Source organism: Arachis hypogaea, chromosome 14 (genome assembly GCF_003086295.3).
Source record: "Arachis hypogaea cultivar Tifrunner chromosome 14, arahy.Tifrunner.gnm2.J5K5, whole genome shotgun sequence".
Classification (NCBI taxonomy): Eukaryota; Viridiplantae; Streptophyta; class Magnoliopsida; order Fabales; family Fabaceae; genus Arachis; species Arachis hypogaea.
The window spans coordinates 141869921-141893293 of record NC_092049.1 but is presented as its reverse complement, the minus strand read 5'-3'; the positions used below and the strand labels follow the sequence as shown (position 1 = coordinate 141893293).

At 32.7% G+C, this 23373-nt stretch overlaps 3 protein-coding genes, 1 long non-coding RNA gene and 1 other non-coding gene across 5 annotated transcripts; 1 reads left to right on the top strand and 4 right to left on the bottom strand.

Annotated features, from left to right (window-relative positions):
- Window positions 1–43: 43 nt before the first annotated feature.
- On the bottom strand, window positions 44–2024 carry LOC140172866 (uncharacterized). Its single transcript, XM_072215637.1, has 2 exons — window positions 596–2024; window positions 44–425 (listed from the first exon to the last, which is right to left on the bottom strand). Exons 1-2 carry the CDS (start codon window positions 1454–1456, stop codon window positions 252–254), a joined length of 1035 nt encoding a protein of 344 aa, XP_072071738.1. The 5' UTR covers window positions 1457–2024; the 3' UTR covers window positions 44–251.
- A 4298-nt stretch (window positions 2025–6322) lies between these two features.
- Window positions 6323–10027, bottom strand: LOC112798158 (heat shock cognate 70 kDa protein 2-like). The gene is made up of 2 exons (XM_025841363.3): window positions 8865–10027; window positions 6323–8270 (listed from the first exon to the last, which is right to left on the bottom strand). The coding sequence occupies exons 1-2, from the start codon at window positions 9076–9078 to the stop codon at window positions 6532–6534; spliced, it is 1953 nt and encodes a 650-aa protein (XP_025697148.1). The 5' UTR covers window positions 9079–10027; the 3' UTR covers window positions 6323–6531.
- Window positions 10028–10562: 535 nt separating this feature from the next.
- LOC112798183 (uncharacterized) lies at window positions 10563–12120 on the bottom strand. Its single transcript, XR_003818340.2, has 2 exons — window positions 11981–12120; window positions 10563–11772 (listed from the first exon to the last, which is right to left on the bottom strand). It is a non-coding gene; the product is annotated as an uncharacterized lncRNA (long non-coding RNA).
- TRNAR-CCG (transfer RNA arginine (anticodon CCG)) lies at window positions 11593–11665 on the bottom strand. Its single transcript has one exon. It is a non-coding gene; the product is annotated as a tRNA-Arg (tRNA).
- Window positions 12121–19662: 7542 nt separating the features above from the next.
- LOC112798165 (ACT domain-containing protein ACR9-like) lies at window positions 19663–23100 on the top strand. Its single transcript, XM_025841372.3, has 6 exons — window positions 19663–20313; window positions 20798–21019; window positions 21116–21221; window positions 21729–22077; window positions 22274–22558; window positions 22771–23100. Exons 1-6 carry the CDS (start codon window positions 20160–20162, stop codon window positions 22915–22917), a joined length of 1263 nt encoding a protein of 420 aa, XP_025697157.1. The 5' UTR covers window positions 19663–20159; the 3' UTR covers window positions 22918–23100.
- Window positions 23101–23373: the final 273 nt, after the last annotated feature.

The window sequence follows — 23373 nt, the reverse complement described above, 5'->3', positions numbered from 1 at the left end:
TCAGGACAAGGAAGCAGAAAAACATGACAAGCATTGGACAATGTTGGCATAAGATATGTCTCATTCACAAGCTTGTATTAAAGTGAAGGGGAAAAAATATCAAAGACTCTGCAACAATTCCATCAGTGTCCTTTAGACAGCTACATGAATGGAAGAGTTGGGCCATCTGATCACTAAAAAAATATTAATAATAATAACAATAACAATAATATTAGTAATTACAATGTCAGCTACATTAGGAAAATGGAAATTCAATAAAATAAAGCAACCCCATAATTTCCCAATTGCATTAGTCCCACCTTTAAACCTTTTCTGGGCAGAAAATACTTTGTAACGTTCAGAGTACATTGAACAACTGGCATAGCAGATTGAGTTTTAACTGCATCCCAAAACAACTCAACAGTGGAGGAAACAAATTCCAAAATCTAAAAACAAAGTGGAATTCATCACAATGTAATTAGAGAGATTAATGAGAAAAAGAAAAAGAAAGAAAAAGAAAAGAGAAACTCCCTCTAGTTTGATTGACAGAACTTTGGTGTTAGATGGTCTCTTCCTGTGGAAATATGTCAAAGATTCAAGAAGCTAAGGGAAGTACCTGTGAAGAGCTTGAATGGTGCTGTGGTAGATTATGATGATGATGATGATTATGATGATGAGAATGGTTGTTAACCTCTCTTTCTGTTTTCTTATCAACAATGGTTGTCATCGTGGAACAATCATCAACCTCATCTACATTATTATTTCCCTTATTGTTTTCACCTTCTTGTAACTTTCTTCTAAGCTTCTCTTCTGCTTCTTGCAAGAACTTGAACTTTGGAGGAGGTGACGACTTAATCCTATTAAACTCGGATTCAGTTGTGGACTCGAAAAGAGGATTGAATCCATGCTGGTTGTAAGGACTACTTGGAGTGAAAGGAGGAGTGAAGAATGATGGAGATGCATTAGGAGTCAAATATGGTGTTTCCACAACAAGCAAATCACCTAAGCTTCTACCTCTTGAACCTTTTCCCTTAGATTTTCCATCATCAGATTCTAAATCTTCCTTTGATTCTTCAACTATTGTGAACAAGAATCTTGGAGGGCCTAATAGCTCTTGTTGCCTCATGTACTCAGCATCTTCACCAAAGGGTTTGAAGTGAAATTCTTTGTTGTTAGTTTGTGATTCAGGGTCATGAACAAGGGTGTCACTGGTACTCATTGAAGAACAAGTGAAACCTGTATTGTGCCTCAAAGATGATGATGATAATGATAATGTTGATGGTGATGGCTTCTTCCAACAAAACATATATAAAAGCTCTTTGAAAGGGTTGCCATAGTTATGATTCTCAATCTCTCTATTATTGGTTGTTATCCTCTTCTTCCACCATAACAAATAGTAAACTTCAGCTACCAAAGCTAACAAGAGGCAACAGAAAACAATGCTCAAACCAAGACCTACACTACTCAAAGATTTCATTATTGACCCTCAAAAAATCACATTGAAACACAACAACTCTTGCAACTTACCTCAAACCTCAATCCAGAGAAAACAAAACATCAAACAGAACATGTGCACTATAAATACAACCAAATCAAAACCTCAAATTCAACAGAGAGAATACAAGTACTAGAGTTTCAATGTAATATTATTATTTTATCCACATAACATTCTCCTCCCTACCAATAAAGCTTTGACATAATAACAACAAACCTTAGTTGCAAATTGCTAAAGCCTCCCCCAAAAGAACACCAATATGCTAAAAGGGCCAACCAAAAAGCACATTCTTTCTCTCTTTCTCTTTCTTTATTGAAAGCAACACTTGCAAATCATAAGCATGAGCTCCAATAGTAGCCTTTAGCTTTAACTCCACTTAAGAAGATTAAGCACCCTCATATATCATATGGATTAGTCCCATCACAAAGATTAACAAATAGATGGTGAGAAGTGAAAGAAAGATCCCCTTCACCCATAAAATACCACTTTGTGGAGTGTAGAGAGGTTCATAAAAACCAGGAGCTACAAAAAAATATATAACAATCAAAACCAAATTAGTCCAAATGATGGATATTTTGGTCTTTTTAAATGTTAACCGAAATTCTCACATTCAAGTCCTAAAAATAGTAAAAAAGAAAAATCTTGTTAGATCAGGTCAAGTGAGTGCGATTCTTAATTAGACGACTAAATATTTTACATAAAACCTCAGTTAACTTCATGTGAAGTTGATAGTTGAGAGTCGTTAAATGATTTGACAACTTTGACTAAATTGTAATCTAACAATTCTCAATTATCAACTTCACATGAAGTTAACTGTACCTGAAATTTTACTATATTTTATTATGGTGATAACTCAAGTGCAGTTGATTTTACATGAAGTTGATAGCGAAAAGTCATTAGATGAAAATTTAGTCAAATTAGTCAAATCATCTAACGGCTCTCAACTATCAACTTCACGTGAAGTCGACTGTACATGAGTTTTCACCTTTTATTATTTATATTTCTATGTTGAGACAGTTACCAAATTCGCCTCACACTGTTTCAGGCAAGGGAGGGAGATGAGCATGAATCTGTGCTGGCTCACGGTTGGGGGGTCTCTTCCTTCAAGAGACACTCACATGGGGTCAGAAATAAGAGGAAAGTGACATGTCAATTTATGTCATTACATGTAACATGTTATAATATAAAGTTTTATAAGCTTATAAAATGTATGTAAGATCCTTCAAATAAGGGAGGGTTTTCACAATTTTCACCCCCCATGACTCTTGTTGGTTCACTCTACTGACAATTTTGGAGGGACAATGATTCCATATCTGAAAGTCTACCACATCTCTTTCGGTTTTTGGAAGTTTAATCATGACATTGGTTGAATTTTATTTTTTTCTTCTTGCATGATTTTTGTTTTGACTTGGTGATTATTAGATTTCAGGATGAAGCAATATTTTTTGTCATTGCTCTTATTATTATTCTGATGATAATCAACAAATTAAATAAATGAAGATACTGTCATTTGGCAATCAATTAATTAATTATTGGAGTCTGCATCTTAATTGCCTCATCACATTTGTAAACCCTAAATTAATATGAAGATGGGCCACAAAACCCTATGCTGTCAGAATGAGCCTGTTAAGAGGTTTTATATTATTTGGTTTATTTTATTTATGAGTAGTAATTCTCTTTTTGGTTTGGTTACCCATGGTATCCTTTGATTGGATAGACCAAAAACTAATTTGTCGCGGATCTGATCTCCATAAAGAATTTCTCTAACTAATGGTTTACTATATGCACAAGGCGGAATTTGAATTCCTGACACTAGTTTAAGCAAACGCTTAAGCCACTTTTTAATTTGAACATGGAAACAAAAGTGGTGTTAAACTCGGATATGGGAAATACAGGTGCTTCACAGCCATGTCGTGTCAGTAGAACAGAACTCGGACCATGCGAGTTCTCCATCAGTAAAGGGACGGTCCAAATTGCGTTTGATATTCCATTTCATAAAAAAATTGGCAACAACAAATAACTCGGAGGGTTCGTTTTCTAGCTTCTGAAATTCATATTTACCCAACCCGGACCATGCGAGTTCTCCATCAGTAAACGGACGGTCCAAATTGAGTTTGATATTCCATTTCATAAAAAAATTGACAACAACAAACAACTCGGAGAGTCCGTTTTCTAGCTTCTGAAATTCATATTTGCCCAACCACAGGTCGGACTATGCGATTTCTTAAGCAAATTTTAAAATCAAACAACTCGCATGGTCCGATTTGTGTACTCTGAGTTTTTTCAATTTTTTAACACAAATCGGACCCTCCGATTTGTGTATTCTAAATTTTTTTCAACTTTTTAAACACAAATCCGACCCTCCGATTTGTATACTCCCACAATTTTAAAAAACACCAAAAATTACCATGTTAAAGTATATCACTCATTTTGCTTCCATATTAAAATTTTTTAGTCCGCTTAAGCTGATCACTCGGTCAAACCAAATTGATTTGAATAGTAATTACTTAATCAAACTTCACAATGTACCACACCAAAATGCAGACTGAACAAAAAATATTTATTAGTAATTGTTTGTAAAAAATTTAACGTACCAAATATATCGAGAGCAACTACCATGTAGTGCAAGATATGATACCAAAAAGAAAAAATGAACCAGCTATCCATCTCATCCAAAAATCACATTGCTTGTTTTCTAACTAAATTTCTCATCACTTTTTAGATTGCAATCTAAACTAGGATTTTACAATTGTCAAAATCACTAGCTTGAGAGAGCATATTACTGAATAGTGAATGTTAGTTAAACCGGTTATTAGTGGCGGTTAGTGGTTAGTTAGCTGTAATTAGAAACTCAGCCTCACTCATTAGTTAGTTAGCAGTTTAGTTTCTAGTAAGAGCAAGTTGGTTATGACGGTTAGCCTAGCTTGCTGAGGTGTCAAGTTGTTAGTGCTTTAGTTAGTTGACTTTATCACAGTTAATTTAAGAAGCATAGATGGTAAGTAGCATAAACCACCTCTTTAGTCTAATCATTTGTTAATTATACATCCAAAACCATTTAATCATATAAGTAATTAGGAAAATTCAGCCTTGAACTTTTTGAAAATGAAAGCAAATGATTACATCACAAAGCATTATTCAAAACTTAGATCCATGAACAACAATGTTGCATTTAATTAGCAAGATTACGTTTATTATAAACTACATAATCTACCAAAATTTAACTCACACCATCACTTTTGATAGTAACATACTAACATTCAATTTAACTCCTATACATGACTCAATTAACTGCTTTTGATCACAAGTTCCATATATCAAAATCACATTTAAAAAAAAAGCATTATTCATTTATGCGTATTATTTTTAAAAACAATGTTCTGTTAGAATTGTATCTAAATAATTTTGATAAAGTTTGATCCAAATACACTTATACATCCCTCTTCATTCTTCAACAATCAGCTTTTTCAGGAAGCACTAGAAAATGCCATATCCACCATGAACCTTAATTATTTCTTCTTTTGTGGCACCGACAAATATTTAGTTCCAAGGAGAAAGAACACAAGGAGCCTGGAATGGAGTAATGGACGGTCTCACTGTATATGATTGTTTGTGATTGCACAAGTGGCCAAGGACAAAAAGGCAACAGTAACATGCTCTAAAAGGAATCACCAGCATAAAGCATATATCTTGTTATTAATTAATGTTCTCTACAAAAACTAATTCCAATTTTGTATGATCAAGCTAGTTATGATTTCTTGCCTATAAAATCGGTGACTTTAGTTGGAAAGAAACAAATAACCTTGTATTATTCCGTGAGAATAATTCTATATCCAACTAAATCAAGTAGATATCAACCTTGTCAAAATTTCTTTTCATCTCACATAATTTTGTTTGGAGAATGTTAGGGTATTAATATTTTGAGAAAAAGACAAATAGGTCCCTAACCTTTTGTCCTGCGGACATTTTCGTCCTTGATCATTGAAAAATACTTTTAAATCCCTGACTTTTACAAAATTTAGACGGATCAGTCCCTGACGGAGACATTTGGACGAATTAGTCCCTGACGGAGGCATTTGGACGGAGGGACTGATTCGTCTAAATTTTGTGAAGGTCAGGACTTAAAGGTATTTTTCAATGGTTAGGAACAAAAATGTCCGCAGGACAAAAGATTAGGGACCTATTTGTCCTTTTCTCTCATATTTTTATAAAAAAAAATAATATTAAGTTAATCTAAAATAAATATAAAAAAATTAGTCACCTAATATTTACTTTTTAATAATATATTTACCGTTAAAAAAATTGTGATAATTAGCGTTGATGTTAGGGAGACATCTATATTATGAGATTCAGCCATCTCAGAGATATCCATCTGTAATAGTTGCGGATAATCCTTCACAAAGTATGAGAAATTCAGCCATCTATCAGTTGTGAGATGCTTCTTTAGCTTTTGTAATATAATTTGTAACGTTATTAGTATTGAAAATATTTTAAATGTTTCAACATTTTAGATATTCCAATAGTTTGAATCAAATTACAAACTTTGTACGCGATTGGAATTAATAATAAATATTATCCTCTTAACAGTAGACAACCATTTACACAATACGTATACGTTGGTGCACAGAAGGTAAGCAAGTTATTAAGATTTTTCAGGGAACTATGTCAAATAAATGATGACAAAACATCATCACTTAGATAATTAACCTTTAAAGTAATGGGCTATAAATAATAAGCATTAGGTATGGCTGAAGGCTAATCATCTAAAATTTCGAAGGCAACTTCCAAATAATAGGAAATAAAAATATAAAACATAAGGTGCAGTGAATAATGGACTTGATAAAAAGGATATAGTCACAAAAATACACTTCCTTAGTTCCTTCGCCAAAAATTTTCAACAGTTCGTATCCACCCAAAACGTGGATAAACATTCAACACCACGACATCCAGGTGGCAGGACATCAAAATGCTTTAAGAGAAATTTAAAAAATAAAAATAAAAAGGGTTCAATACATCCTGCAAAGAAAACCTCAAAACACATCTAGCAATGATCGCCAAATTTAATCAACTTCCTCAATCTTAGGACCAGCACCGCTTGAAGCAGATGGTGGAACATCATCATCCATAGCACCAGCACCCATGTCAGGACCAGCTCCACCTTGATACATCTTTGCAATGATTGGGTTACAGATGCTCTCCAACTCCTTCATCTTGTCTTCAAACTCATCCGCCTCAGCAAGCTGGTTACTATCCAACCATTGAATGGAACCGTCAATTGCATCTTCAATCTTCTTCTTATCATCTGCAGTGAGCTTAGAAGCAATCTTTTCATCCTTGATGGTGTTCCTCATGTTGTATGCATAATTCTCAAGAGCATTCTTAGCATCAACCTTCTTTTTGTGTTCCTCATCCTCTGCCTTGTACTTCTCTGCCTCCTGAACCATCTTCTCAATCTCTTCCTTAGAGAGTCTTCCCTTGTCGTTGGTGATTGTGATCTTGTTCTTCTGGCCGGTGGTTTTATCCTCAGCAGAGACATTGAGGATACCATTGGCATCAATATCGAAGCAGACAGTGATCTGAGGAACACCCCTAGGTGCTGGAGGAATGCCAGAAAGTTCGAATTTTCCCAACAAGTTGTTATCCCTGGTTCTAGCTCTCTCACCCTCGTAAACTTGTATCAACACACCCGGTTGGTTGTCTGAGTAGGTTGAGAATACTTGCTCCTTCTTTGTTGGGATGGTCGTGTTCCTTGGAATGAGGACGGTCATGACACCACCGGCAGTTTCCAAACCAAGGGAAAGTGGAGTGACATCCAAAAGCAAGAGATCCTGAACCTTCTCGTTACCCTCACCACTCAAGATCGCAGCCTGAACAGCAGCACCATAAGCAACGGCCTCATCAGGGTTGATGCTCTTGCAGAGCTCCTTCCCATTGAAGAAGTCTTGCAAGAGTTGCTGAACCTTAGGGATCCTAGTAGAACCACCAACAAGGACAACGTCATGGACAGTGCTCTTGTCCATCTTTGCATCCCTCAAACACTTTTCAACAGGTTCCATACACTTCCTGAAGAGATCCATGTTGAGCTCCTCGAACCTAGCACGGGTAATGGTGGTGTAGAAGTCAACACCTTCATAGAGAGAATCAATCTCAATGGTGGTTTGTGCAGTTGATGAAAGGGTTCTCTTCGCCCTCTCACAAGCGGTTCTCAACCTCCTAAGTGCTCTGGGGTTACCAGAGATGTCCTTCTTGTGCTTTCTCTTGAACTCTTGAACAAAGTGGTTAACCATCCTGTTGTCAAAGTCTTCGCCTCCAAGGTGAGTGTCTCCAGCGGTGGCCTTAACTTCGAAGATACCCTCTTCAATGGTGAGAAGAGAGACATCAAAGGTACCACCACCAAGGTCAAAGATCAACACGTTCTTCTCACCGACGCTGGTGGCCTTCTTGTCAAGACCATAGGCAATGGCCGCAGCGGTAGGTTCATTGATAATACGCATAACATTGAGACCAGCAATGACTCCAGCGTCCTTTGTGGCCTGACGTTGGGAGTCATTGAAGTATGCAGGGACTGTGACAACAGCGTTCTTCACTGTAGAACCAAGATAAGCCTCGGCAATTTCACGCATCTTCATGAGGACCATGGAGGAAATCTCCTCAGCAGCGAACTGCTTGTCCTCACCCTTGTAGTTGACCTGAATCATGGGCTTGTCAGCAGGTCCGGCAATAACCTTGAATGGCCATAGCTTGATGTCGCTCTGAACAGAGGCATCGGTGAATCTTCTACCAATCAAACGCTTAGCATCTGCAACGCATTGAAATAACAGATAATAAGCAACAGAGACATAATAAAATGAATAAAACAATTACGAAAATGGATTCCCTAATATATTACATAACAATTACAGCAAAATTCATCGAGGTGATATTAAAAATTATACAAACATCCAACAATCTCAGATTCTCAGTTTTCTGTTAAATATTAATTCTACTTGAATTAATTCTACTTGAATATGGGTTGAATTTTGACGAATTATGTGGTTCAACTGGAAAGTCTAACACTAAGAATAATTTCATGCTTAACATATAATAACTCACCAAAACATATTAATCAGCTCAAGAACCAGAATAATCTGAAATATTAATCAAATAAAAGTACATTGTACTAGGAAGCATATCTCATTGGAAAACAAGTTATAAATAGTCAAGCATCTAACTTTTACAACTACAGATTAACTCATTAAATCACTTATGAACAGTTAATATGAGAGAGCATATAGATCTACGTAAGTTCGTACACAAATTCAGATCTAACATTGACGAAGAGAAAGAAACATAATTAACTAGACAATAAGCTAACAGATCCATATCAGCTGAGAAAACAGAACTTAGATCTTACCAAAAACAGTGTTGATAGGGTTCATGGCGACCTGATTCTTAGCGGCATCACCAATCAAACGCTCGGAATCAGTGAAAGCAACGTAGGAGGGAGTTGTCCTGTTCCCTTGGTCATTGGCGATGATCTCAACACGGTCATGCTGCCACACTCCGACGCAGGAGTACGTAGTTCCGAGATCGATTCCGATCGCAGGTCCGTCTCCCTTACCGGCCATCGTAGATTGACGAAGCTAGGAGAATGCGAGAGATCTGAAGACTAGGGTTTGTTATGTGAGGCGCGGCCACACAGAACAGAAATGAGAAAGAAGAGAGAATGTAAGTTCTTACAAAAATGAGAAAGAAGATTAGGGTTTTTACGTTCGTTATGGGGTTGGAGAGGAGAGTGCTTATATATGGGTTTGGGTTTTTGAATTTTCAATATATTTTTGGAATTCTAGAATGTTCTTTTAGCCGTTCCGTGTAGATGGGATTTTGCATATTTTGGGAGATGGCGTAGGAAGCTCTTTTCTTCTTCTCTGCTCTCTGGTTGGTTCCAGATGTTTCTTTTTCTGCTGACTCGGATTCACATTTCATTATTTTATTTTATTTTATTATTCCATCAATTTATCAGTACAAGACTACAAGGGCCGATAACTAATTTGAAATAAAATTAGGTTAAGATTCTTTCCTTTCTTAGTAATTTTTTTTTGTTACTGTATTTGCTTAATGTAATTTTGGCAGTCCTATTTTTTATTTGGAAAACAAACTTTTATATTTATGGTCCTATGTATTTTGATTATTAATTAGCATAAATAAATCATAGAGTATAAATTATAGGGATGATAAAAATATACTAAACTAAATATACACCCAAAATTCCTAGAGATTTACATTTTCTTTCATTTGAGTATGCGTTTTTTTTTTTTGGTAAAAACTTAGATGACATCGACTTTACGTGTAGTTGATATCTAAGAATCGTTAGATAAAAATTTAGTCAAATCAATCAAATAATCTAACGAAATATCAACTCCACGTAAAGTCGATTACACCTGAGTTTCCACTTTTTTTTTTTTATTAAAGATAGGGAGACTTGAATCCGCGACTTCTTAGGTGATTATAGAAAAATTATATCATTTGAACTATAATTCATTAGCTGAATATACATATTTTAAATATTGAAAAAATATTCATATCATATAACATATAAAATTTGATATTCTGAAACATGTCAGTAAGCATAATAATACTAAAATAAGTGTTATCATATTTTAGCATATATGGTGATGATCATAGGTAGTATTACGCATTCATATGTATATCTCTATTAGAATAATGAATAATTATAAGGAATAATTTATTTAATCAATATTAGATAAATTTATTATAAAATTATTTTTTTAACTTTTTTTGAAGAATTTATGGTTTTTAAGATTATGATTTAATATTTAAATTTATGATTTAAAATTTAAAATAAGTAAATAATTTCAAAAATTTTAAAAATAGTTTATTCCCTAATTTTAAAAATTTTAACTACTAAGCATCTGTAAGTATAGATCGATTTTGATGTAACAAACAAATAATATTATATTTCTTTTATTTGTAAGTGAGATTTTTAAAATAGTAAACGAAAAAGTTAATTATTTATCCCAATATCATAATTATAAAACATATTCAACGGTACGTAATGAATATAATTGGGTCTAACCCAATTAATAGAAAATAAAGATAAGTTTTAGATCTTAGATATAATATAAAAATAATATAAACAGAAGACAAGTGTTGTATTGAACAACTAACTAATTAATATGAGAAACGAAAAATGTCATAACACCTCTCTTTCTTCCTATATCATTCTTCTTCTCTTCTATCTGAATTCTCTCTTTTCTACTCCAATTTCTCTAAAGCCACTTACTATAATCAAAATCGTAAAGTTTACAAAGATAATACATTTACAACTCAACTCAACTACAGTAGTATCAATCTCAATGGTAGAGTTTAGAAGGTTAATCTACTTAGCCCCTTTACAATGCAATCCTCAACCATGGATTGGTATGCCTTCTGGTGTTGCTATGCTTCCTCTTCAACTCCTGAACAAAAAGTCATACCATTCTATTGCCAAAGTCCCCAATTGAGATAATAAGTTCATTGATATAATTGGCAAGAGTTAAGATAAGCTAATTGATGCAGAATGGACAACCTTAATTAATTGCATGAGCACTTTTGATTCTCTCAAGTGTTTCTCTATTTATGTAAGTCAACAATTATAGGCATGTAAAGAAGAATGTTAAATAACAAGCTAAGGTATTGATCAAGATGAATTAGACCCAACACAAATTACATTTCCTTTGTGATATAACCTTAAACTAATGATGAATTACAATCAGATGGTTCCCTATTTATAAATAGTAGATAACAGTGGCAGAGATATAATGTCCTTATCACTGCTTTTCAAAATTTACTTATTAAGACTATGGTTGCAACTACCAAAAATAAAATTTACATCATAATGTACCAAGCTTTGAAGTTTGATTAGCTAAACAATGTTACAGGCCAAACAATGACCACATATCTTAAAATTCTCGTGATATTTCTTATTTTGTTAAACTGTAGTTGCAAATAATGGCAACAACATGCAACACATATAACATGAATTACCATATATGGTTGAAAAAACAAAATTAACAAGCTGAAAACTCAAGATCTTCAAGGGAAAAAAAAAAAAAAAGAAAACGCCATTGCCAAGAATGGAACGATCGCAGTGGGATTCGAACCCACGACCTTTAGATCCGGAGTCTAACGCGATATCCACTCCGCTATGCGATCAAACATATGAACAATGGTACTACGAGCTTTTAAATTCTGATTCAATCGAAGCTACATCTCTGAGTTTGGCAAAATACAAATCGACATGCATAATCTTATTTTCAAACCTAACATTAATTAAAAACAAAAAGCAAGTGGATTATTACGAGATCATAATTGTTGTTATCGATATGAGAAACATCAACAAATGAGAGTAAACTGGAAACCGAAACCAAAACCAAAAAATGAAAAAAAATCTTATATATATATATAGAGAGAGAGAGAGAAAGAGAAAGATAGAAGAGTGAGGAAGTGAGTGTTTTTGTGATGGCGAACCTGATAGATTCAGATCAGAAAAATCCAAAGAATGCGATGTATGGTTCCTCGCTGCGGGTAACGGTGACAAACGCGAATTTGAGATCTGAATTTCTGAAAAGAACACACGTTCTCGCTGGAAACGAAAGACAAAGTAATGCGGGTTTTTGCACTGATTTGTGAAAGTTGTTTTCATTGTGGGCCCAAAATAAACGTGGCCCAAGTCCGCTTTCTCAACATGGGTTTGGAGTTTACTACGCGAGGGAAATGGATCCTCTCAATTGTCAAAAAAAATTAAAAGTGTAAAGTGTGATTTTTAATTATTTATTATTTTCTTTTTTATTTTTTTAGTCCTACTTATAAAATTAATAGTAAAAGATCATATTTTACTTTTACAATTATTAAAAAAAAACAAAGAAAATCCATTCTCCTACACGAGTTAGTTTAAAATTTTAAAAAAATAAAATAAAATATAAAAATTTATATTCAAATCAGTTTATAAATAAATTATTTTGTATTTAAAAAATTATTATAGAAGTATTTATTTTAAAATTATGTAATAAATAAGAATGATAAAATAATTTTTGAAAAATAAAAAAAGTCAATTTTTTTTTTAATTTTTCAAAAATTTTTAATCAATTTTTAAAAAGTTAAAAACATATCTAAAAAGTTATACTAAATATCATTAATATAATTTTTTATAAATAAAAAATTTTAAAAAATAATTTTTGAAACTTTTCAAACAAATCTTTAATAGTGTTTAGTGTTTAATTACCAAAACATAATGATCATATAGTCGAATTTTACAAGGTCTTCTTTTAAAAATAGAAGATAATAACAAAAGCTTTTTAAGTTTTTTGGATCCCAACAAGAAAAATATTTATTTTGATTTTTCAATGCTTTATTTTCACATCAGTGAATGCAAATGTTTATCTTTACAGTCTACCTTTTATGATCAATTGCCATTTCTCAAAACGAATATATAAAACCATGAGACAAAATTAATTTTATGAAAAGAAGATTCCAAAATTAATAACAATAATAATTTTTATATATATAATTTTGTTATCCATGGAACTCACAAAATTTTACCATTAATAATAAAACAAGATAAAATTATAGAATTAATGTGAACGAAAAATAACTTTTTAGTTACAAAACATCTAGATAGGTTATAGTATTATACTTTATCGGTTTATCCAAATCAAAAAGTAACGAGTTAAATAAAATTGCGTCTTATCTTAGTTAATATTAAAATATCACTTTTTCTGTTTTTCAATTAAGAGGTCGCGGGTTCGAGTCACATATCTTTTTAAATTTTAGCCAATGAATAATAGCTCAAATGGCATAGACTCTCCATATTCAATTAAGAGGTTGGGAGTTCGAGTCTCCTATCTTTCCAAATTTTTTAAGCGGGTTCGAGTCTCCTATCTTTCCAAATTTTGCTAAGAAGCAATAGCTCAAATGGCATAATCTCCACATACTCAATTAAGAGGATGCGGATTCGAGTCTCCATATCTTCGGTAAAAAAAATTAGTAAATTACAATCTAGAGTTTTTCAATAAGATCCGCCGCTGGTGATTTGGCTAGCAAACAAATTATTTTTAGCTGGTTATGCTCCTAAAGAAAATCGTAACCAAATTGAGGAGGTTCGTTTCGGTGATAGGATTTAAATAATTTGTGACCATTAAAAATTTTTTGTTTTCAATGTCTACTTGATGTATACACTTTGCTAGCAGACACTTGTCTTGATACATTTTATCTGGTCAACTATTTTTGGGATCATTTAATTTTAAATTACGGCAAATTATTCCACTGATAACCAATTAGATCATCCATCGGCATAATAATCAATTTAAATGGTTCAACTCATTTATTTATTTAAATAAAAATTTAAATTTTATTTTGTATATATAATAATATATTAGTTAATTAATAATTAATTTTTAGATAAAATTTAGATTTACAAAAAATTAATTTTAACATATTAAATTAAGAGATATTGTGAAAAAATTTGTTAATCTCGTCTATCTATCTATTTTTATTATATAAAAAATTAATATTAAATTAATGTGAAATTAGTCTATGTCATATAATTAAATTTTTTTTGTATAGTGTTAACTATTTTGAATATGTGACAATTATTAAAAAAAAAACTTTTTTATTATCATTGAAGCATGTCAATTATTTTGAATAAATGACAATCATTAAAAAAATTTCATGTGTTATGCATTTTTCTTTACAATAAAAAAAAAAAACATATTCTCTTAATCAATACTCTTAATTAATTAAATTTACTATATATCATTATGCATTTTAATCATAATAAAGTAACGGTTAATGTAATTAACAGTAAATTGTTATAATAATAATTTTCAATTACAAATAATCAAATACAATAATACTAATTTTATGCTTCGAGAGTTATATAACTTATTTTATAACTAATTATAAAATAAAAATTCATATTTTATTCTTTATTATCTAAAAAATATTGTATAAAAATTTATAATATTAATTTTTTATGTATATTGTGCGACTCTAAATCTAATTATTATTAATATAAAATACATAATTAAAGTCTATTTGATATGGACAAAATCAACATTTTCAAAGATTTGTCGACTTGCAATCTAATTTTCTTTTGCCACTCATCAAGTTGGCCACTATTATTTCTTAGTAAGGATGCCATCAACACTTAGTAATGACGTTATTCAAAATGCATCATAGAACAATATACGTATATTACATAAATTGTTTTATATTCTCATCAATTATTTGCAATATTTTAATTGCTTAGATATATATACAACAATGCGATAGAGATGTAATTCACTACTATTTGCATAACTTATTATTATTTTGATGTGGGGAACACACAGTTGTAATATTAGCCATGTCTACGTGGTTACACGTCCTTATGGCATTATATTTTGTTTTCGATTGATATGATAATATATAATATTTTGCGATAATACAAATTACGATCTTTCTTTAATGTTGTATATTATTTTGTAACGGTACAACTACGTACGTAGAGCCTTAATTAATTTAAAAATACTATTTGTATATTAAAATTAATTACTAAAATTAACTACTAATATATTTGTATATAAATATATATGTAATTTAATTTATTTTTAATGTGTATTTATATTTTAACATGTATTTTATATTGATGACTAATTTTGGTGGCTAATTTTAGTGTATATGTAGTATTACTCTAATTAATATTAATTAAAAAATATTAATCATCTAATATTTTTTTAGTAATTTTATTTGTATGTGTTATTCGTGTAATATTATCGCAATTTAATTGTATTATTAATTTATTATTATTACAAGTTTCACCGTCTGGTTGTCCTTTGCAAACATATTTTAATCTCGTGGTTGATAACTATTTATGCACTTTTTGATTTTTCTAATCTTCTCGTTACCGGTCCTTTTAGCACTTTTGGGCAAATATATCTATCTATGGTTAATTAGGTGTCATCTTCAATTAGTGACCTTATGAACTTTATTAATTTTACGATTTTACTAATTTTGTGGACTAATCATAGAAAGTATGTGAGCACTATTCCAATAATGGTGCCACAAGATACTTTTGTTTTTTTTTTTTTTGACAAAAAAGTTGATTACTTTTGAAGGAAAATGATTAATTAATAGCTGTGAGGGAAAATGTAATTTTTGAAAGAATTCCGTTAAAAAGACAATGAAAAATTTTGATAATGTGTATAATGGATTATAATATAAAGAAAAAAAAATCAAAGAGTTATTTTAACAAATTAACTATCTCAATCTTAATTTACCAAAAGAATTTATCCAAACACCTTATTTTTTTTCTCTTCTTAAACCGTCTGCTACCACATTCTCATCAATCATCCCACCACTCCGGTGTTAGAAGTTCCATCACCGGCCATCAAACAATCATCCATATAGTTATTAAAATAATCATCCGACTACCTAGTAAAATAACCATCCAACATTTGTTAAGTGTTGTTCCGGGGTTTACCTGAAACCGGATGATTGGACTCTGAAGTGAAAGCCCAAACACGGAAGGACGGTGGTCTCCGACTTGTTCATGCTTGGGAGCCGCCGTCCGAGTTGTGCGTATGTGTTTGAATAGGTGGGGGTGGTACCTACAAGACAATTCGATATCTAAATTAGCAAGGGGCCGGGTTAAGCAGGTTTAGAGTATTGGGGTCCCTGTTTACCTGAGTGTGTTAGTGTATTTATAACGGATGAACCAATAACTACCGTTGAAGTAATTCCACTTCTGATGGTGGATAACCTTTCCTTTATCTTAGGGTTGTTGAGATCTCTCTTCTAGAAGTGGATGCGAGATTTAAGGAGGCAGTTACTCACTTGGATAAGTGTTGGTTACTTGCCTACGTCGAGCCCGACCTCTTGGAGGAGGTCGGACGAGCGTTAGAGGCTAATCTTCTAGATTGAGCCTATTAACTTGATCGAGCATGGCTTGTGTTTTGGGGCAGGGTATGAACAAGTGTATATAATTAAACTGAATCAAACAAAATAACCATCTAATTAAGAATTAAAATAACCATCTACATACCTAGTGAATTGAACATCCAACATCTAAATTCATGAAATAAAGCACTCGCCTTCTTAATATCTTCAACACTGGGCTGCGCGACGGGGCTTCCTATTCTTGGATTTCCTGCCACAGTGTGCCAACGGGGACTTCAGCCGTGCCCGCTGCGGCAAGATCCAGGGGGTGCAGCATTGAACAATTGCCGGTTACACGGTAACCGAATGTGGCTGCGGCGACGAGAAAGAAAGGAAGGCCTGCGGAGGGATTTGATCCTCTTTGGTCAACCTGAACCTTTTTTTGTGCGCGACAGGGAAGAAAGGAAGGCATGTAGAGGGATTCGATGTTGTTTGGTCGGCTTGAACCACCTTTGTGCGCGACGGGGATGCTCCGACCGCGATGAGCAGGGCGGCGTCGAATCGTGGTCTGGGCGGCGGTGGCATTTGTTGTTAACCGGTGAGAATGGAAAACAATGACCGTGAAAGACGTGAAATCATATGCAGAGAGCGGGAGGGTGGTGGTCTCAATGTGACACTGAGACAAATTCTAATTTCTGTTTGAATTCAAAAAGAGTATTTATTATATGATCTAAATATTCTTTTTACTTTTATTATATACACTAAAATTATTGTCTTCCTATATTTTTTCTTTTTAAAATACACTAAAGTAAGTTATTCAGGGTTATAGTGTGTTTAGTTTGTGTTTTTATTTTTTATTTTTATTTTTAGTTTTTTTTTGTTTTTTAAATTTTATAAAAAAATGAAAACAGTAAAATTTTGTTTTTATTTTTCATTTTTCTTATAAAATTAAAAAGATATTAAAAATAAACCAGAAAATAAAAATACCAACCACAGTTTTGTTACTTGTTCAATTAGTTGTGACCCCTCTATTTTCTTAACCTTGATTTGATAATAATTTCCAACAAAACTTAATTATTATTTAATTAAACACTTAATACAGGCATGTATAAAGTCAATTATGTTTATTTAAATAAATATGACACAATGAACAAACTGAATTCATTAAACTATTTTAATTAGTTGTTACTCACTAATTAAGACAATAACTAGATAGAAATTAAAATGAGTCACGTGGTGATTTCATTTGATTACACTTTCGTCTTTGACTCATATGATGCACCATCCACCGCACATGGTTCGATCAAAAAGGTTTATAAAAAATATAATATAAATAAAAAATAAATATCAACATCGTATAGAAATGAAAACGTGGGCCCACATATAAAGTAGGTCCATGAGATTTGATATATGACATGAAAGGTTTTTGGACCCATTGTATCAAGTATCAACCACTGTCTGTCGTCCCCACCAAGTGCCAAATCTTCACTCCACCAATAAAATTCGCCAACAAAAGCAGAGGTGTGTAAGTGGTTAAATTTATCCAATGAATACCAAAGATCATCATCAAAATACTCTTTTTATTTAACCAACTTTAGTTGATTGAACAGTCGTTTAAGAATAATAATAATACTATCCAAACTCATAAATACTCACTCCATCTTTATTTGTTCAGGACGAATTTTTAGCTATGCGGGATCTTAGACAAGTTGGATCGAAGTCGGGCCAGGTTTAGGCTATACCTGACCGTACATGTTCCAGTAATATATATACCATGTATAATTGAATAAAAGTCATGATATTTTTATGGAGAAAGACATGTTAATTTTTTTGGTGAAATTACATATTTTTTATATGTTTTTTTTTGTACTTTTTTTTTCAATGTTTTAATATTTTTCTTGTCTCATGACTCTTATAGATTAACTTATTCACTACTTACTTATTTTCATAAAAAAAATAACATATTTTTTTGTAGAGGTGGCAAAACGGGTCGAACCCGTCGGACCGATCTTCTAAATCCGCTAAAAAAGGCGGGTTGAGTTAGGATTTGGAGCCCGCCAAACCCGCACCGCCAAACCCGCACCGCCAAATTGGCGGGTTTTGGCGGAGTCGGGCGGGCCGGTTCGCCAGCCCGAAGATTTTTATTTTTCTTTTTTTTTATTAAATAAAATAGTGATTACTATTATAAAATTAATAATTATAGAATTTTTAAACACTTTTTTTTCATTTTTTGTTTTTATTCTTTTTTTTAGTTATTAACTTTATTTATTTTATTTTACAATTTCGTATATATGCTCAAATTATGTGACTTATTTTTAAAATAAAGATATTCTATTGATAAATATTATTTTGAACAATTTTATTGAAGTTAAAAATTAAAAAAAAATAATAAAAAAATTATATTATAATTTGACTATTTTTTATTTGTATTTAATTTTTTAATTATTATTTTTTGGTTAATTTTAATGAATTTTATTTAAAAAAAAAAGAAGCGGGCTAGCCCGCCAACCTGCCAATCCGCCATAAAGCGGGACGGGCTTGCATTTTGAACCAATTTTAGTTGGCGGGGCGGACCGGTCCGCCCTGTTTATGGGGCGGGTCTAGGCGGGACAGGACGGGTTGGGGCGGGTCGGCCCGCGTTGCCACCCCTAATTTTTCGTCACTTTTTAATAATTTCATCTTTTCGCACTTTGTCACTTTTCAGCAATTTTCTGATATTTCACCATCTTTTCAGCAGGTTTATGGTATTTCGCCATATTTTTAGTATTTTTTGGCAGTTGGACACTCTTGCGGCTACCAACTACAAAAAAACTACTGAAAATATGACAAACTGCTAGAAAATTGCTGAAAAGTGACAAAATGTGAAAAGACGGCAAACTATCGGAAAGTGACAAAAAACATATAATTTTTTCATGAGAATAAATAAATAGTGAATTTATGAGCTAATCGGTGAGGTGAGAAAGTATTAAAATATTAACAAAAAAGAAGGAAAAAAAATGGCACGAAAGAAAAATATAAAACATACGATAATTTCAACCGAAGAAAAATAGCCTATTCTCCTTAAGGAAGGTATTATGACTCATACCATGTTAGAAAAAGTAAGAATAATAAAAAAAATTGTGTGTATTTAAATTGTATAGAATAATATAATATAAAAAAGTATTTATAAATGTTAAGAGAATTAAAATAATAAAAACGTGATATTTTATAATAAATATTGAGATATACTAATAATCCTAATTAATTTAATTATACATTTATACTCTAATATATACATATATTTGTCCACTCCTACCATTCCTCTCTTATCAATCTCTCCATCTGACCCACTCCACAATAAAATGTTTTACAATCACTTTTTTTTCTTATATATTCATTTTTTATTTTATTTAAATATATTTTTTATATATGACCACTAATCCATTTTAGTATTTTTATTTATTTCTGCCACACTTAACATAAGATAAACTAGAATTGCATTTTACGTAATTAATTTCAAAAAATACATACAAATATGATATTTATTTAAAAATAAAATCCTCAGAACAGTGTCGGCTAAAAATATTTAACAGAAGGAAGAGAAAACACCGATAAATTCGTTCATTAATGTGTGTTGCATTTCATAGTTGTCCTGTCCTATATTTTCTCTCTCTCTCTCACCAACCAACCAACACAAACATCATTCGTTGGAGCCACCATTGCCAGCTCCGGCAATGCTCTTGCATACGGTGGTGCAGCGCTGAACCTTCTCGAAACCCTCTCGTAAAGGAGAGGCTTCATATCTTCAGCCGCCATGGGAATACCTTGGGATGACGTCGTTGTAATCCAGCATGGAAAAGACAAAAATGACCCCACCGTCGTCACCGTCAATTGCCCCGACAAGGCTGGCCTCGGTTGTGATCTCTGTAGAATCACCCTTGAGTTTGGTCTCCGTATCAAAAAAGCTGGTAACTAAGAAATTTTTCCTATAAAAAAAATCAGAATTTTATCCATTTTGGACTCAATTTTGGTTTTTTTTTTTTTTTCCATCTTCAGATTTTTGTTTGTGCTTGCTAATGTTTGGTTAATTTAAATGATTTAGTTTTTTTTTTCCTTTTCATATTTTGAATAAGGTTTTTAGATTTAAGTCTCTTAGGAGGGGAAAGAAACTAACTATGGATGTGCTATATACTCCAAAATAAACCAACCATACTCAAACCCTATTGGTTTTACATTTTTTCATGTTTTAATTGAAAATTTTGATCTTTGATGATGACCCATTTTTTTGAATGGCGGCTTTTGCTGGAAAAAGCTTTTCTTTCTGTTTTGTTATGAAAATGGGAGACTGTGCAGCCGCATATTCCTGTGTTTGGAAAGTTGGAATTGGTTAATTCTTTTGGGTTATTTGGAGCTTTTTTTCATCATGTGAATTGTATCTGGATGGTGATGTAGATATTTCAACGGATGGAAGGTGGTGCTACATAGTGTTTTGGGTTGTTCCAAATCCATCATCACTCACAGTAGATTGGGGAAGCTTGAAGACAAGGCTCCTTTCGGCTTGCCCTTCATGCTTGTTGACTTATCACTTGAATCAACAGCTTACTACTAGTCCTTCGCCGCCGCCAATTTACTTGTTGAAGGTTTGGTTAATCGATCAGAAAGGATTACTACATGGTAACTACTAACTAGTGATGTTAGCACTGCATTTGGTCTGTCTTTTTTGCTCCTCATGCAAAAACATATTTTGACACTGTTGTTTGCTACTTGCAGATATCAATGAAATCCTATGCAACCTTGAACTTCTTATTCAGAGAGTCAAAGTGATGCCAACCCCAGATGGCAGGGCTTTGGACATGTTCTTTATCAATGATGGAATGTGAGTATAAGATTCATGTTCATAAGATTTTATTTTAAATATCTTGCATATGATTGAAGATCTTGATTTAGTACTTTATTTGGAATTGACAAACAGCATAAGATGATTCAGTCCTAGGCTAGCTTTAACATATTTTGATTTTAGTGATTTTTTGCTCTCAAGTTCTTCGGATTAGTTCAAATCTGTTCAATAGGTTCTGCAATTTTTCTGCCCTTCATGACTATGAAATATGCTTAGAAGTTTTCAGCAGCAGCTGTTAATTGAGCTTCGACTTTTGTGATAAGAAAAATTACAATGTCACAAATTACATACATGCATGTTGATCGTCACCGATTCATTGCTCTGCCGTCGTAGTTTTTGCATGTACTATATATAAATTAATGTTTTAATTCAATTCTTGTAATGGTTGTCGTAAATAATAAAAGTTTTCATGCATCTTGTGTCCACTGCTGCATTTTTGTTTGGTAGGTAAAAGTTGTAATTTATGTATCTTATGTGAAAAATCAGGGAGTTGCTTCACACAAAAAAGAGACAAGATTACGTATGCGAGTTTCTGAAGGATGCTCTAGGAGACAGATGTATCTCCACTGAACTTCAGTTGGCCGGGCCTGAATACGGACAGCTTCAAGGGATCTCTTCTCTTCCTCCAGCATTTGCCGAAGAATTATTTAGTTCAGAGCTATTAGACAAGGGCTCTTTGCATCCTCTCAGCCAAGATATGGCACCATTGAAGAAGCCGACTGTTATGGTGGATAATTCACTGAGCCCGGCTCATACCTTGCTTCAGATAGAGTGTGTTGATCAGAAGGGATTGTGTTATGACATTATGAGGATTTCTAAGGACTCTGATATTAAGGTATCTTCTTTTGAGTTACCATTAAATGATTCAAAACAAATATTCCATAATGCTAAGGAAATATAAATAACTCGAATGAATTTAGTTCAACATACATGCATGCATTTTCCGCATACCATTTACCACCAGATGTCTAGTTACATGAAGTCTCGTTTGAAATTTGATTATTTATACTTGTTCTTCCTTTTTGGATCAGGTTGCTCATGGTCGATTCTCTTCAAGCGCAAAAGGCTTCCGAAGCATTGACTTACTGGTCCAGCAAAAAGATGGCAAAAAGATCATAGATCCTGAAAGTCAGAAAACTCTATGTTCTTGCTTAAAAGAAGAGATGCTTCATCCATTGCGGGTAATCATAGTGAACCGTGGACCAGACACAGAACTACTGGTTGCAAATCCAGTAGAGCTGTCTGGAAAGGGAAGGCCGCGAGTATTCTATGATGTTACGCTCACTTTAAAAGCGTTGGGAGTAATGATTTTCTCGGTGAGATTTTCAATCTAAAGCTTGTCATGAAAATTTAGAAATCCTTTGAATAAGTTTTGTTGCAATTCCTAAGTAAAAACCATAACAACAAAGTCTTATCCTACCTAATGGGATTGATTACATGGATCACATGTCATAGTATCCTTTTGTAAATTATATCTATATTCAAACATTCTCTTAAGTATTTCTCTTTCCGGAAAATCTTATTGTAGGCTGAAATTGTGAGACATTCGACACAAGAACGCCAGTGGGAAGTCTACCGGTTTTTGTTGGACGAAAGCCGTGACTTTCCATTGACGAGCAGCAAAGCAAGAAGCCAGATTGTGGACAAAGTGAGAAGAACGTTGATGGGATGGTAAATTTGGTTTTGGGTTTGTTCCTTTTTCATATGAGAGGAGCACTATGTGTGTGTATTTAAATAGCTTTCTTTAAACTTGGTTTCTCCTCTAAATTTGGTTTAGGAAGCTTAACAACTATCATATGATTTTAGCATTTGTATATGTATCATTTTTTATTTGGTTTTAGTAATATTTTTTTGTACATTGTGTGTGTTGGGGGTGTTTTTATTTTTTTTTTGTTGAGCTTCTAATATAGTAATATTTCATTGAGGCTTGATCATAGAATGTGGTCGAAAATATGGTTGGTCCGAGATTAAATGAGCTGGAATTTTGGCCTCTTCAAATTAGAGGGGCCAATTCTTGGGGTCTTACAATAAGGGCTTTCCTGTGTCTCATTGTTTCTTACATTTTTAGTCCTTTTTATTGGAGTTCTTAATAGAGGTGGAATTTTTTATAATTGTTCTTAAAACCCGGATT